This window comes from Abramis brama (genome assembly GCF_963993115.1).
Source record: "Abramis brama genome assembly, chromosome: 23".
Taxonomy (NCBI): domain Eukaryota; kingdom Metazoa; phylum Chordata; class Actinopteri; order Cypriniformes; family Leuciscidae; genus Abramis; species Abramis brama.
Window position 1 is genome coordinate 22,315,144 of NC_139985.1, and position 18,589 is coordinate 22,333,732.

The window sequence follows — 18,589 nt, forward strand, 5'->3', positions numbered from 1 at the left end:
GATTAAAGACACATCTCTTTGACCTAGCATTCACATAATACATTATAGACTTCTATAATTCAATGTTAGGCTGCATAGATTCGATCAGCTGGAACCGGGAACACTTCCCATAAATCCTGATGTACTCGTTACATCATGAAGAATGGCATCTACGCTAATTTTAGTGTCTTTGTTTATCCCGAGGTTTTCCCGCAGCCTGCCGGATCCAGGCCGTATCCAGATCTGACGAAGGACCTTTGCCTGGACCCAATGACAACGCAGTGCTGAAGTGCCAACTAGTCTCTCCCTATGGAGGTTCCTTTAACACTCTACAGATAAAGCGTTTTCGGGAAATTCATTTCGCGTACCTACCCCGAAGTGACAAAATAAAATAAAATTCTGTATCAAAATTTATAAGGAAAGACCCATACTTTGTTTAGGCTTGGTTTGTAGGGAATTACAAACCTGCACACATATATTCAAACGCACATAACTATAGAACCAATTCTTAATGCGCATGTGAACGCCATCAGCGTTTCTCACAGGTTCGCGTTTAAAGTCTGTGTAGAGAGAATGGTGTCGTCTTAGCGGCCCCTAATTTAATAACAAATGATCGTTGCGACGGAAGCGAATCAATCAAAAATAACTTTAGCTGAAAAATAACTTTATTAAAGCTATAAAGCCAAAACAATCTCTGTTACCTGTGATGATGAACCTGGGGGTTATCATCATAGGAACATCAGTGCAGTGTTGTATACAATGATTTATTGTTTAATGTGTTATGATTGTTTTCATATTATTTACTTGATTGATTATATTATTTGAGATTATGTTTTCTGTTTAAATGCATATGTAACAGCACAGACATTGAATGCATTTCTATTGTCATGGGAGTTGCCCGACCCCTACTGTTGGTATGGTCCGCTAGTGTTTGGCGGGAAGATTTCATGTACAAAGGGAGAGGCTAGTTGAGCCAGAGGGAGAGATGGGCCAAGAGCCAAAGCTTGTACAGTCAAGTGCTGCAAGATGTGAGTCTTTACTGTGAGAGGCTTGTTCCTCGAGGCTAGAATTGATGCCGTGTTTTGCTGCTTTTAGCATGTTTTATTTATGTGTTGTATTGTTTCTTTTCCGTATTTTTGATGATTTGTTTTGTTTATTTTGAACTTCATTTGGAGCACGTGTGCTGAGACGGCTGTCCTAATAAATTCACTTGGACGTTAATTATTACCTACTGTGTACTCCACTCATTACAACTTTTCCCAGGCCTTTCGGCAAACAATTTTAGCTGGTGGCTGTGGTTGTAACAGCTACCTGACACATGGTGGCAGCGGTGCTTTCAGGCCTTAAATGGGAAAGGAGTACACAGGCAGGGGAAATCAGGTGGTCCCAGCTGTACCTCGTTTAAACGGAAGTGGCAGATGCTGACTAGTCGTCAAAGGGAAAATGCCACCAAAGAAACAAGACGGAGCTAAGTGCAAGGAAGATAAAGTAGCAGAGCAACGAGATGCAGAGAGTTCACCTACAGCGCAGGAGGAAATAGCTTCAGGTGGTACGGCAGAGCAGATGGCCTCAATGCTGCAAACTTTTCTGCATAGTCAACAGCAAAGAGAAGAACGGCTGGAAAAGGAAGCACAACGTCACAAGCACAAATATCGGATACTGCAACACCAATTCGTGCAACTACAGTCCGAGGTGCATCAGGAAAGACAAGATCGACTGGCAAATGGAGCATCAGCGGTGAGTGATAGACAGGCGACGACAGATGTGATTTCTGATTCAAGTGTGCGTCCCAGGCACCAACAAGCACAAAGTGAAGTGACTACATCAGCTGCTGCAGATGAAGCTACAATGGCAAGACAAGGTCATCGTTCGGTAAGCTTTAACAGCCCAAGAATGCTGCCTTGGTCAAGTGATGAGGACATTGAGCACTATTTAATGACTTTTGAACGTATTGCTCAAGTGTGCAAATGGCCGAGTCAGGACTGGGTGTTACATCTCTTGCCATTGTTAACAGGCAAAGAAAGAGCGGCGTATGTGGCCATGGGACCTGATAATTCACTGAACTATGATTGTGTTAAGCAAGTAATACTCGACAAGTTTGAAATTAACCCAGAAACCTTCCGTCAACGTTTCAGAGCGTACAGTCTGGAAGATGATGAAACGCCACGTGAATTGTATGTAAGGTTGAAGGATCTGTATGAAAAGTGGATGGTCCCTTCACGACGAACCAAGCAAGAGATCGGTGATCAGATAGTGCTGGAGCAGTTTCTCAAAGTGCTGAATCCGGAAGTAAGAACGTGGGTGAAACAGAATGGTCCTACTTCGTGTAGACAAGCGGCAGAACTGGCAGAGACGTTCATTGCGGCGAGGCGACCGTTACATCAGCTGAGACGGTGGCGAGGCATCAACCGCAGTCCAACCGGTAAGTCTGGGGATGCTAAGGGTAGTGGTCTGAAAAATGTTGACCCTGATAGTCGCACGTGTCCAAACAGTTCTACTACGAGTAGCAGTGTGCGAGCTGGTGGAGTTAGTCAGTACAACAGAAGATCTGTGATTATATGTCATGCATGCGGCCAGGCAGGGCATAAAAAAACTGAGTGTCCGGTGGAAAATATGTCTAATACCCGCCTGTGTTATGAGTTAAGATCGTCAGTGAAGTTGAATGAGATTGAACTAAACACAGACACAGTAGTAGAGGTGAAGATTGGAAATATTTTGTTTAAAGCATTGGTTGATTCTGCTTCAAGCCAAACATTAGTAAGATCAGAATGTTTGGGAGAGTCAAATGTGCTGAATCATGATAAGCTGAGAGTCTGTTGTATTCATGGCGATGAAAAGGAATATCCTAAGACTGAGATTGTGATTGAAATTGAAGGTCAAGCTTATAGGTTATCTGTTGGGGTAATTGACAAATCCCCTTATCCAGTGATATTAGGCAGAGATGTGCCTGTGTTGGTGGATTTGTTGCAGCGTGATAACGTAGCAGATGCTAGGTCGTAACTAGAGCACAGGCTAATCAAGAGGAGGTCAGTAAACAGCTTTTGCAAGATTTACCATTTCATGTGATTTCTAAAAACAGAAAATCTAAGAGGGAGAAACGTCAAGCTAAAGTTATGGGTACTGAAGTAATAGAAAAGGCGACAAAACCGAACACAGACGATCTTGAGCAAATTCCTCATGATATTGTGCAGTTGCAAAGGCAGGATGAAACTTTGAAACTGTTGTTTGAGAAAGCAAAGGCTAACATCTGCATTAATTCAGAAAGATCAGCTGATAATCAAAGATGACAAGTTGTACTTAATAAGTGCTGAAGGTGAAGAGAGATTGGTGATACCTGAGTCAATGAGATTGAAAGTATTACAGTTGGGTCATTCATTGCCGTGGGCAGGACATTTAGGTCAGCAGAAAACACTGTCTAGAATAGCTAGTAAGTTTTATTGGCCTAAGCTCTATACAGATGTTGTGGATTTTTGTAAATCATGCCCAGAATGCCAAATGGTGAGACCAGCTAAAAAGAGTGACAGGGTACCTCTTGTAAGTTTACCTATTATTGACATACCATTTACGCGTATTGCAATGGACAATGTAGGACCTTTGGAAAAAAGTATATCTGGTAATAAGTACATTCTGGTTGTTGCCGATTACGCTACGCGTTACCCAGAATTTTTTCCTCTCAGAAACATCAAGACAAGGCAGGTTGTGAATGCACTGGTTCAACTTTTTTCTCGAGTAGGATTGCCTAAAGACATAATTACAGACCAGGGCACTAACTTTACATCCAGGTTAATGAAACAAGTTTGCTCAATGTTGCGCATACATCCCATACAGACCACTCCTTATCACCCTCAGACCGACGGTATGGTGGAGAGATTTAATCAGACCTTGAAGTCAATGTTACGGAAGTTTGTGTCTGATACAGGTACTGATTGGGACCAATGGTTGCCGTATTTGATGTTTGCGTATCGTGAAGTCCCACAGTCATCAACCGACTTCTCACCATTTGAGATGCTATATGGACGTCAGGTTCGTGGACCGCTGGATGTACTAAAAGAGGCTTGGGAAGGAGGTAATGCACGTGAGCAAACAAACATTCTGTCATATGTTATGAAGATGAGAGAGAAACTGGATTCTATGACGGAGGCTGTGAGGGCGAACATGACCAAAGCACAGCAGCAGCAGAAACTCTGGTATGATCAGTCAAGTAGGAAAAGAACGCTGACTCCAGGGCAGAAGGTACTGTTGTTACTTCCTACTACTGAAAGTTCACTTTTGGCTAAATGGCAAGGACCATACGAAGTGCTTAGAAAGCTAAGTCCCACGAATTATGAGATTTCTGTACCTGACCGTAGGAAAAAGTCTCAAATTTTCCATATTAATCTGTTAAGGCCTTGGAATGAGAGAAAAGGCTCATGGTCAGAGCAGCTGTGGGCAAGGAAAGTGGAGGATGAAGAGGAATTGGAGGAACAATATTTTCCTGTTAATTCAAAGTCAACTTATCCACTAATAGATCATCTATCACCTAAACAGCAAAAAGAGTTCCAGAATCTAGTACCAGGGGGACTTTTTTCTGATAAACCAGGAAAAACGACACTTTTGCATCATAATATTCGTTTGCTTGCAGCAGAGCCGATCAGGCAAAATCACTGCAGAGTGCCAGCACGTCTGATCCCAGCCTTGAAAGAGGAAGTGCAAATGATGCTGGAGTCGGACATCATCGAGCCGTCCACAAGTGAATGGTGCAGTCCAGTCGTACTGGTGCCAAAGAAAGATGGAACTCTCAGATTCTGCGTTGATTTCTCAAAACTGAATGCAGTATCAGCTTTCGACCCTTATCCGATGCCGAGAGTCGACGAGTTGATCGAGCGACTAGGCAAAGCTAAGTATTTGACAACTTTAGATCTTTGCAAAGGATACTGGCAAGTGCCATTGACTGATTCTGCTAAGAACTTGACTGCTTTTCGTGTTCCTGCAGGGCTGTATCATTTTAAGTATATGCCGTTTGGTCTACATGGGGCCGCAGCGACCTTCCAGCGCCTGGTTGATCAAGTACTACGGGGCCTGGACAGCTTTGCAGCAGCGTACATTGACGATATCGTCATTTTCAGTGAGTCCTGGGAACAGCATCTGGAACACCTGGCAAAGGCGTTTGAAAGAATTCAACGGGCAGGTCTGGTGGTGAATGCAAAGAAATGCCAAATCGCCAAACAGGAAGTTTCCTTTTTGGGCTACGTCGCTGGAGGAGGTTCAGTAAGACCTCAAGTGGACAAACTTCAAGCAATTTTGTCATGTGCACCTCCGTCATCAAAGAAAAGTGTCAGATCCTTTTTAGGTTTGATAGGCTGGTACAGAAGGTTTATACCTAACTTTGCCAACAGAGCTGCATCACTGACTGAACTTACAAAGAAAAGCAGTTCCACTAGAGTCAAGTGGACACCGGAATGTGAACGTGCTTTTCAAGATCTTAAGTCTTGTTTGTGCAAAGACCCTGTGTTACAGAGTCCAAACTTTGAACTGCCTTTTGTGGTACAAACGGACGCATCTGAGATGGGACTGGGTGCGGTATTGTTACAGGGTGAAGGAGAAGATCGTCGTCCTGTACAGTACATAAGCAGAAAACTTTTTCCCCGAGAGACTAAGTATTCCACAGTGGAGAAAGAGGCTCTAGCCATCAAATGGGCCTTAGACACATTAAAGTACTATCTGATTGGTAAAGACTTTGTGCTTGAGACCGATCATCGAGCGTTGCAATGGCTCAAGAGAATGAGAGACACTAACGCAAGGATAACGCGATGGTATTTATCCCTTCAACCTTTTAAATTTGAAATCCAGTATAGACCAGGAGCGCTTAATGTTTTGGCCGACTTCTTGTCATGTCACTCCTGAGGTCGTGACTGTTTAGAGGAAGGGGGGTGTGTGATGATGAACCTGGGGGTTATCATCATAGGAACATCAGTGCACAGTGTTGTATACAATGATTTATTGTTTAATGTGTTATGATTGTTTTCATATTGTTTACTTGATTGATTATATTATTTGAGATTATGTTTTCTGTTTAAATGCATATGTAACAGCACAGACATTGAATGCATTTCTATTGTCATGGGAGTTGCCCGACCCCTACTGTTGGTATGGTCCGCTAGTGTTTGGCGGGAAGATTTCATGTACAAAGTTGCTAGTTGAGCTAGAGGGAGAGATGGGCCAAGAGCCAAAGCTTGTACAGTCAAGTGCTGCAAGATGTGAGTCTTTACTGTGAGAGGCTTGTTCCTTGAGGCTAGATTTGATGCCGTGTTTTGCTGCTTTCAGCATGTTTTATTTATGTGTTGTATTGTTTCTTTTCCATATTTTTGATGATTTGTTTTGTTTATTTTGAACTTCATTTGGAGCACGTGTGCTGAGACGGCTGTCCTAATAAATTCACTTGGACGTTAATTATTACCTACTGTGTACTCCACTCATTACAACTTTTCCCAGGCCTTTCGGCAAACAATTTTAGCTGGTGGCTGTGGTTGTAACAGCTACCTGACATTACCATAAATTATACGTTTATCTCTGTAAAGCTGCTTTGAAACAATCTACATTGTTAAAAGCGCTATATAAATGAGGATGACTTGACTTGACTTGACATAGATGGACAACGCACCTTCACTCTCTTCAATTGTAAAAAAAAAAAAAAAAGTGAAGTCCCAATGTCCCAATATGGTACTGACATCTTGCGCTGATTTGGGACCTGATTCTGTGCAGTAGTGAACACGGGACCCAGGTCTGCGCAGTAGTGAGCGTGAAGTGGAGTCAAGGTATCAAGACCCCGCCCACACTCCCGCAGAAACAGTTAGTACAGATGTACTCCAGAACATCTCATTATGTCAGTGTGAAATAAACAGTTATGGAAATGTACAAATTAAAGTTTAAGCTCCAATCATCTCCTGAAAATCCCCCAAAAAGTCTGTTGGTGCCTCAGTGTCAGTGACTACTTTGCTCAGAGAAGCTGCTAATCACAGCTGTCAAACATGACGTCACACTCCCGTTTTTATAGCATCAAATAACTAACTACAACCAAACTTATTAAAAAAAACGAAAACATCAGTGTGATAAAACTACATAAAATGACATTTAAAAAAAAAAATATATATATATTTGAAGTGTAATTTGATTGTTTAGTTTGCCTCACGTCCCATTAGACTACGTGGAGAGGGCGGTGTTTATGACCTTGAAGGGGGTGGATTGGAATCCACTGCTGCTTCAATGTATATGTAATGAGTGATTATAATCAAGGTATTAATCAATATTTTTCCTTCTAAATATCAAATCAGTTGAATGACTTCTCTGGAGATTTTACTTTGTTATAGAAGTTACCAGTGTGATTACTGAATTAGCTTGCTTGTTTAGCCCAGCTTCCAGAAATGAAATAGGGACTGGTTTTGTGTTTGAGAAAGGTCTTCAACGTGTTAAAACATATAGGGGTCATTGAAGTCTATAGTTTAAGGGACCATTTCTCAGTTAAAGCCTTACTTTCCAGTTAGACTAAAATGTAGCTCTTCTTGAGAAAGAACGCATTATCTTGATGTTTTGAGACGAGACTCCTGTTTATAGTTAGAGCCTGGCCAAATCCAACCTTGGAAAAGATGTGTGTCGGTGTGTGTTAGTCTTCTTGCTTACAGGTTAAGGAACCACTGGCATTGTTGGAGATTGACTGAGTTGTTGTTCGAGACATGCTGGCACCCTGCAACCCAAATCTGCGACCTGGAAGGTCACGACGTGCCTACCTTCAGGGTCCGAGTGTCAGCTGCATAATCTATGGAGATATGCTTCAATCTGTATATGTGTGGAAAATTACTATGTTTATCTATTTCTTAGCCAATGAGAATCATTCAACCTGTAAGCAATGACGTAGCTTAGACCTTGGAAATGGTATAACTGCTGTGATCTTTGTAACTGTAAGCGGGGCGGCCTATGAACTCCTGTGTGAGTCTTGAAGCTGACTTCTGCTGATGAAACTGCAAACTATCTTCAGTAAAACTTTTCTTCAATTTTTTATAATTCTGACTCCAGGTCTTCTTTCAAACATCTGGTCCATGGGTCCTAAACTGTTAACCCCTAACAACCTATACTGGGACCAACCACCTGAGGGTGATCGAGACGCTTTGGCTTCACTTTTCAGGACTTGTGCAGCACATTTGGTTCTGTTAATGATGGATTAAAGAGGATTACACAGGAGATCGCTGGAGACAAGGAGTACAGGTAAGGAGATCGCTGGAGAGGAGTATATCCAAGTATATCCAAGATAGCAGGGAAACAGGTAAGTTGCTTTAGCAGCAGATATCGAGCAGGGTGGTGACAACACACTGAGTGAGGAGTAAGAGGAGCTTTTGTGGTAGTGCTGATGAGTATGGCAATGAGCTGCAGGTGCAAGTGATTAGTAGTCTGGGGAGAGTGTGTGCGTGTGATTTTTTCACCCAAACCAGTTCAGCGGAAATCCCGCCCTGCAGCTTATTTCATAGGTTACAGTGATGGGTAGGTTTAGGGATCAGTGTTTGGTGTAGGCAATCAGTACAGTGATTGACATGACCAATGAAATCTTTAGAATCGGCTGCAGGGCGGGATTTCTGCTGAACTGGTTTGGGAAAAAAACAAAATAAAAAAATTCACTTTCGTGTGTCAATGGCTACATTTACATACACAACTTTTGTTTCAATCGGACTGAATTTATTGATGAATCTGAATGTAGTGTTTACATGAACGCTAAATATGTGATCGGGTTGATGTGTGCGTTTATATGTCACAAGCTTCAAATCTGAATATATTTTTTGACATGCGCACACTGGACGAAAATACAGAGTTTCCAGCTGTTGCGCATACAAACTATTCTCTTACATTGGTTCTTTATTTGTTTTAAACAGCAGACTTAATATTTATACATTTCTGTTCATAATTTGGAGTAAATGAGCATATTAACCGGTTTGACGTGCTGCTTATATTTATCACGCAGCAAAACTTCCCCTCCCTGCGCCCAAAATCAGTCGTCTGTGGATGAGAATCCGAAACAAGGATTGATGGGACGTTGTCCTGCTTCACTTCACAGACGCTGAGTGAAAGGAGAATTTTAGGATGATGGGACACTCATTTATATGACATTTTATTCAACAGGAACAACAGCTCATCATATGTCATTCCACACGTCATTCATCATATGCTATTTCAACGTCATTGCACATGCGCAGTCCTTTCAGTTTCGGTTTTCAATCAGATCAAGTGTTTACATGTTCTCTCGATCGGGTTAGAAAAGGAATAAACCGCCCCTTTCAATCCGATCAAAATTTCATTCGGATCGAGCTCAATCGGATCTATTAAGGCAGGGCTATTCAATTAGTTTCATTCGAGGGCCGCATTATCAAATCAAAAATTTGATGTGGGCCAGTGGGTTGGTTTGGGGGTTTATCTTATTTATTGAAACATAACAGTTTCAATAAATAAGTTAAAGTAACCCTAAAAAAGTGTGGTATTTACTTGGAAATGTGGTACCCAACAGTAGCCTATGCAAATATATAAAACCATAATAAATAAAAAACTTGATAATTTACAGCTGTGTACAACTATTTTCCTTGGAACAAATAAATTATTTATACAAACTTATAGCTGTTGGTGAGAAATAATAATCATTTTATTTATAATTGTTATGCTTAAATGAAAATATTCTGACAGTGAGACTTGTTAACCACAGGCTACTCACTCCCAATGTATAAAAAATGCCTAAACACAAGTTAAAAACTATACGCACCTTTACAAAGAAACTGACATAATTTCATAACAAGCATTAATTATATATTCCTCTACCCAAAACTAATGCAATATAAAATTACTATATTTACTATCATACTATATAATATTATAGTATATATTTACTATATTTATTTATTACTACATAGTATTCAATATAAATAGGCCTATTGCACATTTCTGCCCAACCATGGTAAATTACTACAGTAAATTCATGGTAAATGTTTGTAAGGGTGATTAGGGGATTTAAAGTCTTTCTAATTCCGTTCATGCCACAATGTTTCTCCTGCTTTCCTCATCAGTCTTGTTGAATGTTGAGGCTGTTTCATCCGATTTAATACTAGATAAATCATCGAGTGATTTGTGGTTTGTAACAGAGAGGTTTCTGTCGAACTGAAATGCTTCCCACTGGTTGTCGCAACGCTGTTTAATAACAGTGTCCGGGACCGGGAGTAAACGCAACTCCGTGCTGGGCCGTGTTGAAACAACTGTAAACAGCGCTATTTGTTGTTATACTGTACTGAACGAGAAACCGCTTCAGATGATTCAGTGACGGAGCGGTCCGAATGAATCCGAATAGTTTTAGACCGTTATGCAAGCGCGTTTAGAATCGAACCAAAATAATGATTCATTCACAAATGATTGGTAGCCTATCGCTGGTTCAGTCGACATAAATTCGGAACACATATAATAACTGCTGAAATATTCGCACGTAAAACGTTTCTCAGGTCAATCGGAGCGAGTATCAAACTGAATTAGCCGCACCGCCAGGAAAAGAGGAGGAGAGAGGTTGGTGCCGTCGGGCCGGATGGAGATGATTGGCGGGCCGCATTTGGCCCGCGGGCCGCCAATTGAATAGCCCTGTATTAAGGTGTTTACATGAAGGCTTTTCAGTCCGATTGAGCCGTCAACTGATTACTGTGTAATCGGTTGGAGTACTGTGACAATACACAATACTCTGACTGATTACTAACGGTTTATTTGGTTGCATGTAAACGTAGGCAGTGACAGGTAGATTGCATTGGTCATAAGGAAAAAATTGAGCTGGCTGTGTGTAAATGGCGCATTGTCTTTAGATCACCCGCAGAATTTTTCACTCCCATCAGTGCATTTATGGGACTGCAGTCTCACACAAATTTTCCCTGTTTAGTAAATCTGGCAAATCTCAACAAGGGCAAAAATTTGTGTTCCCTCTTAGCTGTCTGCATGCGCGGCCGCGCAGAAAGAATAAAATGCAGCGCAGAGGACAGACTCGAAATGTGTGGGAAAATCCATTTGATCGGAATCTAAATGAGAAATAGTTGTAGTGCTCTGGTCAACCACTATAGAGTTAGTGTCGCTGTAAAGTTAGAACCGGTGAATGTGGTTTACAGGATTCATAGCAAGAGAATGATATGAGCGCATATGAGCGGCAGTGAGCCAAATCAGTCGCTGTAGGAGTACTTTAAAGTTTGCGGACCAAATAGCTCAATACGAGAGGCAACGCGAAACACAAAGATTAAGTGGTGGAAGATCAAGGAAGATTGGCATAGCACAGTTTTTTAGAACATAGCACAAACTTTTACAGTTACACACCCATCACAGGTGTAGCATGCAAATTCAAGATACCTCAGTTTCACACATCAGTTTAAGTTGTTGTGTGTGAGTGTATGTCAGGGATGTTTAGATAACTATAAAAGAAATCACGTTCATGAGATCTGCTATTAGCTATTAGATCTGTTAAATGCTTCCGTTTTGTTTACATATTATTATAATATATAATATTAAAACAAATTTAAGCATTTAAACTGATTTTTATATTATATCAGTTCAAATACTTCAATTATATTATATTATATTATATTATACCTTGAGGTTGGACTGGTTAGCTTCAGGACAGCATGCTGCCCAGACCGGACAACTAAAGTGAAACTGTGGCTTTGAAAGCAAGCAGTAATGTCTAAAATCACTTTGATAAGGAAAATACTGTGTAGGGTTGAAAATTAACAAAGAGATTGGCTTTCCTGTTTCAACCCCCTCTTCTTTACCAAAAGGTTCATTTGGAATTCCTGAAGGCCCAGAGGTGCTGCTAATGATCAAGGTCTTTAGGCCAAGATGTATATTCTTCAGGGGTCTGCAAATTGTCACACCTGTAGTATTGACTATTAGCAATTAGTCGCATGGGAAAAGAAAGGATAAAATAATATTGTAACTGATGCCCTTTCTCTTTTTCTGCCTGAGCTCTGTCTTCCTGGACGACTGGGTTAAAGGCCACAGGCCAGACATCCTCGATGTCATCTTTCTTTCTCTCTTCTCTATTATAAAGCTTCACTTTCTTTACTTCTCTTTTTCTCACGTGAAAAAGCTGCCGCTTTTACTTTCGTTTTGTGTTTATTTATTAAAGCATTCCCGCCTCCTTCTTCCCTTATCAACATTCAGTGGTACAAATTTTATATATATACACGATAGTGATGCGCGGGTCGTCTCATAACCCGCGGGCCCCGCGGGTAGCCCGCGGGTCGGGTTGGGGCGGGTAAAGAAATTGTCACTTTATTTGCGGGGCGGGTTGGGGCGGGTCATTCAAAATAAAATAAAAATCCATATATGTTGCATGCAATGTCCAGCCTATATTAAATATTTGGGAATATCAATCTAATCATATTTTAGTAGGTTCTTTGATAAGGCCGTAGCAATGCAACTTGCGTGATTTCCCCAAACCTTTGGCGTCACGTGACACAGCTCGCGCAAAGCAGCTCGCGCCAAGCAGCTGAGGTCGGGATTTTACATAATTAAAAGAAAAAAAGGTGAATGATGAATTAGATGAATACAAACACTGCATTGTAAATATTGAAAATGTTTAAATCATTATCTTATTAATATGACCTGATTTATGGTTCATATTCAGAATCGTCTGTTATTGCCAGTTTACATGGCGATGTTTCCAAGCACTTTCAGGCTGAAATAAAGGCTGTTTTCATTTGCATTACAATGCCTAGTATGTCTATTTAATGATCGCGGGTGCGGGGCGGGGCGGGTTGTAAAAATAGATACAGTGGTGCGGGGCGGGCTGGGGCGGGCCAAATAATTTCATAAAAGCGGGACCCGCGGGTTGGAAAAAAAGCCGACCCGCGCATCACTAATACACGACCATAAATCATTACTGTTATTAAACTTTTAATTACAAATTTGTGCAAACTAGTTTTCAGATCGTATTGACATTGAAGTGCTAATTATTGCACACTCTAGCAATTCTAACTGCAATTATTTTGCGACTCAGTTCACAGTGAATGCAGGGAAATCCATCTCTGCTTGTGCTGTGAGTTTAACATGCATTCGGGAACAGAATGCCAGTTACGCTTTATTTTTACATGTGCATTAATTTTGTGCATAACATTTTTGTGGACAGATGATTACAGAATTTCACTAGATTTATAATTAGAAGTGTTTGTAATCCTGTTGTCACAGAAACTAGGTTGGAGCTCTTAATTTCCTTCCAATGTGCCTAGAATTATGTACCGTATTATCCGGACTATAAGTCGCACTGGACTATAAGTCGCATTTATTTAGAAATTTATTTCACTCACAAAAAAAACAATGTTACGGACGGGACAGTTCTCCGTTACGGACGTGAGCATTCTGAAAGCGGCACTAAAATACTGCTTTAAAACTTTCACAGAGACCTCAAACAGAAAGCACAAAGCCTGTCTTTAAATTTAATTTCGTTTTGTATTAATTGTATCTTAATTTTAATCAATGTTTCATCAACCAATTGCCTGGATTTAATAAATATAGTAGAAAATAGATAATCACGACACGGAGGCGCCGGCACGTGAACTGGAGCTCGTCTCATAAATTAACTGAAACTCAGCATATGAGGTAGCCTATTTGCCTCACAGACCTGAGAAATATATCTATAAAAAGCTTGAAATGTCTACTTTTAAACAGAACAATTCAAAACAAAAGAAAACAGAATGTTCTCTGCTTATGTAATCCGTATGAAATGTGCATTTCTCTCTGGCACGTTCACTACTGCAAAGATCGCGAGTCAGCATCGTCAACTTCATCTTTGCAGCCGACACTGACACAGAAAACACTTGTTTATTAGTAAACAATTAAAATGTCTCCTTGCTATATTTGACATATTCATAATCATTACTTTTACCGGTTCTTTGTGACAGCTTTTAGGTGCTTTATTGGCAGCGCCACCCTTACATGTTACATGAACGCCACCACCACCACAGCACCGAAAACATGGAGATTTTTTTCTTTTTGGGGGCAGTTTGTTTGTGTTCAGGCTTTCTCAGTTGTCTTTAGGTTAATGTTTCAGTTAACAGTTTTTCAGTTGTTTTCAGTAAATTTTTTCAGGGGTAGGCTACAGGAGCAGCATAGAGTACTCTCGCGGCTGTAGATGGTAATGTTTTCTCTTGGTTCATGTCAGTCAGTATGAATTAATTTTGATATACAAGTCGCACCTGACTATAAGTCGCAGGACCAGCCAAACTATGAAAAAAAGTGTGACTTACAGTCCGGAAAATAAGGTATTTAATTCTAAAATGCACAAAATGTTCTAAAGTGGGGCATGCCCCTGGACCACCGTAGAGGGGCTGAGTCGAGGTTCACCCCCCATACTTTGTGGAAAAAACTGTAGGGTAAATTGACTGTTTATTAGTCTGACACCTTTACTGGGACCTGACTGTGTCAAAAAAAAGCAACAAATCACACCCAAGTAGAATTGTTGAAAATAATAACAAAAAAGCAGATTGTATTCCTGACTCGAAAGTAACTTCATGGTACCTACCTCATCAGGGAAGTCTTTAGGATGTGGTGAGGTGAAGCGTATCCTCATATCTGGATCGATGAGGGACACTCTGTCCAGAAGGTCTGCAAAGCGGAGGCCTCCCTGTTTTGTGCGGTACACTGTCTTGAATCCTCGGCTGAGCTTAGTATTGCCCTTAGAACAGATTAACTGCTCTTCAGACAGGTCTCTATAGCTGTTCACATTCTGACCCAGGAGGGTTACCTCCTTCACCCCCTACACACACACACACAAACATTATCTCACCATCAAAGATCTGAAAACAGTAATGGGCTTTTGGTGTAGGTTTATTACATCCATATTGCAAACTACCATTCTACCTGATCTGAAAGCATGCGGACCTCCTCCACGATGGAAGACAGGGGTCTGCTCCTCTCTCTGCCACGAGTGAAAGGCACTATACAGTAACTACACATGTTATCACAGCCACGCATGATGGACCTGCAAAACCAACCCAATATGTGAGATTGTCATTGCTGTATGTGATTTGTATTATATTTACTTATGTCTGATGTGGGAACTAACACTAAATTGCCAAAAGTATTGGGACACCCCTCCAAGTCACTGAATTCAGGTATTCCAATCACTTCCATGGCCACAGTTGTATAAAATCAAGCACCTAGGTTGCAGACTGCTTCTGCAAACATTTGTGAAAGAATAGGTCGCTCTCAGGAGCTCAGTGAATTCAAGCGTGGTACTGTGATAGGTTGCCACCTGTGCATTAAGTCCATTCGTGAGATTTCCTCACTACTAAATATCCCACAATCAACTGTTAGTGGTAACAAAGTGGAAGCAATTGGGAACAACAGCAACTCAGCCACTAAGCGGTAGGCCACATAAAATCACAGAGCGGGGTCAGCGCATGCTGAGGCGCACAGTGTGCAGAAGTCAATAGCTACAGACCTCCAAACTTTGTGCTTCATGGAATGGGTTTTCATGGCCAAGCAGCTGCCTCCAAGCCTTACATCACCAAGTGCAATGCAAAGCTTGGATGCAGTGGTGTAAAGCTCACCGCCACTGGACTCTAGAGCAGTGAAAACGTGTTCTCTGGAGTGTAGAATGACACTTCTCTGTCTGGCAATCCGATGGATGAGTCTGGGTTTGGCGGTTGCCAGGAGAACTGTACTTGCCTGACTGCATTGTGCCAAGTGTAATGTTTTGTGAAGGGGGGATTATGGTGTGGGGTTGTTTTTCAGGGGTTGGGTTGGCCCCTTAGTTCCAGTGAAAGGAACACTTGATGCTTCAGCATACCAAGATATTTTGGACAAGTTCATGCTCCCAACTTTGTGGGAACAGTTTGGAGATGGCCCCTTCCTGTTCCAACATGACTGCGCATGTTGAGAATTTATTTGTTAGAAGACTATTTAAAAGAATAGTTACAAAAGTTAAGATTAATAAGTTAAAATGAATAAGTTAACATTAATACCGACAGTTAATACACAACACTAAGATTAACAGTTCATGTGTCAGATACATATATGGTTAAAAACAAACAACTTGGTGTGGAACAACTTGAAAGTTCCAAAAGAAAGCGTCGGACGATACGGAGTTCCACAACGAGACTGCTGAACCAGATCGACGTTGAATTATTAAAGGAAGACAAGGATATCGACCGTGTGCGGGACATGTTAGCCATTTTGTCAGCAAAGGAGGACAGTTTGCGCGAGCTGGACAGCATAGTGGAGGAACACACTTCGCTGGAGGACGTGGAGGCGGAGATTGAACTCGCAGAGGAATACAGAGACCGCGTCATCGAGATGAAAGCGCGGGCTCACCGAGTGATCCGAGAACATGAGACTGTGAGTAACCCACGGCCTGCTCAGTCAAGTGATGGTAGCGCAAACAAACCGACAGTGAGACTGCCCAAGCTACAAATTGAGAAGTTCAGCGGAGATGTTAGTGTATGGCAGGAATTTTGGAGCCAGTATGAGACTGCTATTCATAGCAACAATGCACTTTGCAAAAAAGAAAAGTTTACCTACCTGAAAACTTACCTTACTGGAACGGCTGCAAAGGCAGTAGCAGGACTCACACTGACAGACAGTAACTATGATGCTGCAGTTGATATTCTCCAAAGCAGATTTGGAAGGAAAGATCTCATTGTAAATTCTCACGTCAAAGCTTCTGAATCTCACTCCTGTAAAGAAATCATCTGATGTCAGTGCATTAAGGCAGTTATATGATGACTGTGAAATTCAAATCAGAAGCCTAGAGTCATTGGGAGTGGTATCAGATACCTATGGCGGTATGTTGTGCCCAATATTACTCCAGATGATGCCAGATGACATGGCTCTTGAATACAGCCGTCACAGAGGGGATGATGATGAGTGGAATGTGCCTAATGTGTTGAAGTTCCTGCAGAAAGAGGTTCAGAGCCGAGAGAGAACTTTACAAATGATGAAATCATACAACCAGAGAGAAAAGCAGTCTGCTAACAAAACGTGCAGCAAATCATATTCAGCCAGTGATGTGAAATTAAAGAAACCAAGCATGACATCTGCAGCTGCACTACACATTGCTGACCAGAAAATGCAAAACTGCCTGTTCTGTGATAGCACTGAACACAAATCTGAAAAATGTCCAGACCACCCGGTGTCAGCACGCAAGGAAAAACTGAAGAAGCTTGGCAGGTGCTTTGTGTGTCTGGGGTCCAAACACATCGCTAGGTTTTGCAGGTCAAAGGGCATGTCATGTGCCACATGTGGAGGCAGGCATCATGCAGCCATTTGTGAGAAAAATGAGGCATCCACACCTGCTGCGTCTGCCAACATTGACACTGTTATTTCCTCAGTAATTCCCCAAGCAGAGAAAGGCAAACCTGACATTGAGAACACTGTGCTGCTACAAACTGCCAAGGCATGGGTCGTAGGACCCACAAGCAGGAAGACGGTCCGCTGCTTGCTAGATGGAGGCAGTCAGGGGAGTTTTGTGCATGAGAATGTGGTGAAGGCGCTGCAGCTACCTGTTACTAGACAAGGGACACTTACTCTTCACACATTTGGCTCCTCTGCTCCAACAACAGTGAGTTGCAACATAGTGAAGCTCAGCTTGGAGAATGTATGGGATAAACAGTAGGGAATTGAAATTGAGGCAGCTGTCCAAAGTGTGCACAGCGCTGATGAAAGTGCCTGGTGAACATATACAAAGGGAAATGAAAAGCAGAGGTCTTCAACTAGCAGACTGTGCTGGAGATGATAAACCTGAACTTTCTGTGCTAATTGGCTCTGATTATTACTGGCAGATAGTATCAGGCAGAGTAGAGAGACTGACAAAGAGCCTAGTGGCACTGGAGAGCACCTTCGGATGGGCAGTGCAAGGCCCAGTAGCAGTGTCCAGCATGACAGAGACAACCTGCATGCATATTCAGCTTAGCGAGGATGCACAGATTGATAAACAGCTGCATGCATTCTGGGAGCTTGAGTCCCTGGGCATCACAAGTGAGAAGTCTGAGAGCCCAGAGGATGTAGAAGCGTTGCAGCGGTTCGAGGAAACCTCCATCTTCAAGGATGGGCGTTACCAAGTGGAGTTGCCATGGCGACAACATCATCCTCCACTTCAAGACAATTACCGCATCGCAAAAAAGAGACTTGAGAGTTTGAAAAGGAAACTAAGCAAGGATGTCACACTCTACAGCAGATACAATGAAGTTGTGGAGGACTACTTAAAACAAGGAATGGCTGAGGATGTGCCAAGGGAGCATGCATCACCACAAGGCAGTCAGACATATTACTTACCTCATCACGCTGTATTGAGAAGGCGACAGCGAAACTGCGGGTTGTGTTTGATGCGTCATCCCACGAAGATAGAAGTCCCTCACTAAATGACTGTCTCTTAATAGGTCCCAATCTGAATCCAGATCTGATGAGTATTTTGATCAAATTTAGACTGCATGAAATCGCATATATGGCAGATATCAAGAAAGCATTTTTGCAGATTTCACTCTCAGAAAGAAATCGGGACGCTGTAAGATTTCTGTGGTTCATAGGACCACCAACAGAGGAGAAGGACGTGACGCTGCGCATGCTCAGAATGACGAGAGTG

At 41.9% G+C, this 18,589-nt stretch overlaps 1 protein-coding gene across 2 annotated transcripts in view; it reads right to left on the reverse strand.

Moving 5' to 3' along the window:
- The window catches only part of cdk5rap1 (CDK5 regulatory subunit associated protein 1), a 74,953-nt gene that overhangs the window by 29,881 nt on the left and 26,483 nt on the right, over nt 1–18,589 (reverse strand). For both annotated transcript variants that reach the window (XM_084100689.1, XM_084100690.1), the window contains exons 6-7: nt 14,869–14,989; nt 14,531–14,764 (exon numbers count right to left, since the gene is read on the reverse strand). In XM_084100689.1, the coding sequence (XP_083956815.1) occupies nt 14,531–14,764; nt 14,869–14,989 (355 nt within the window). The remainder of the gene's footprint in view (nt 1–14,530; nt 14,765–14,868; nt 14,990–18,589) is intronic.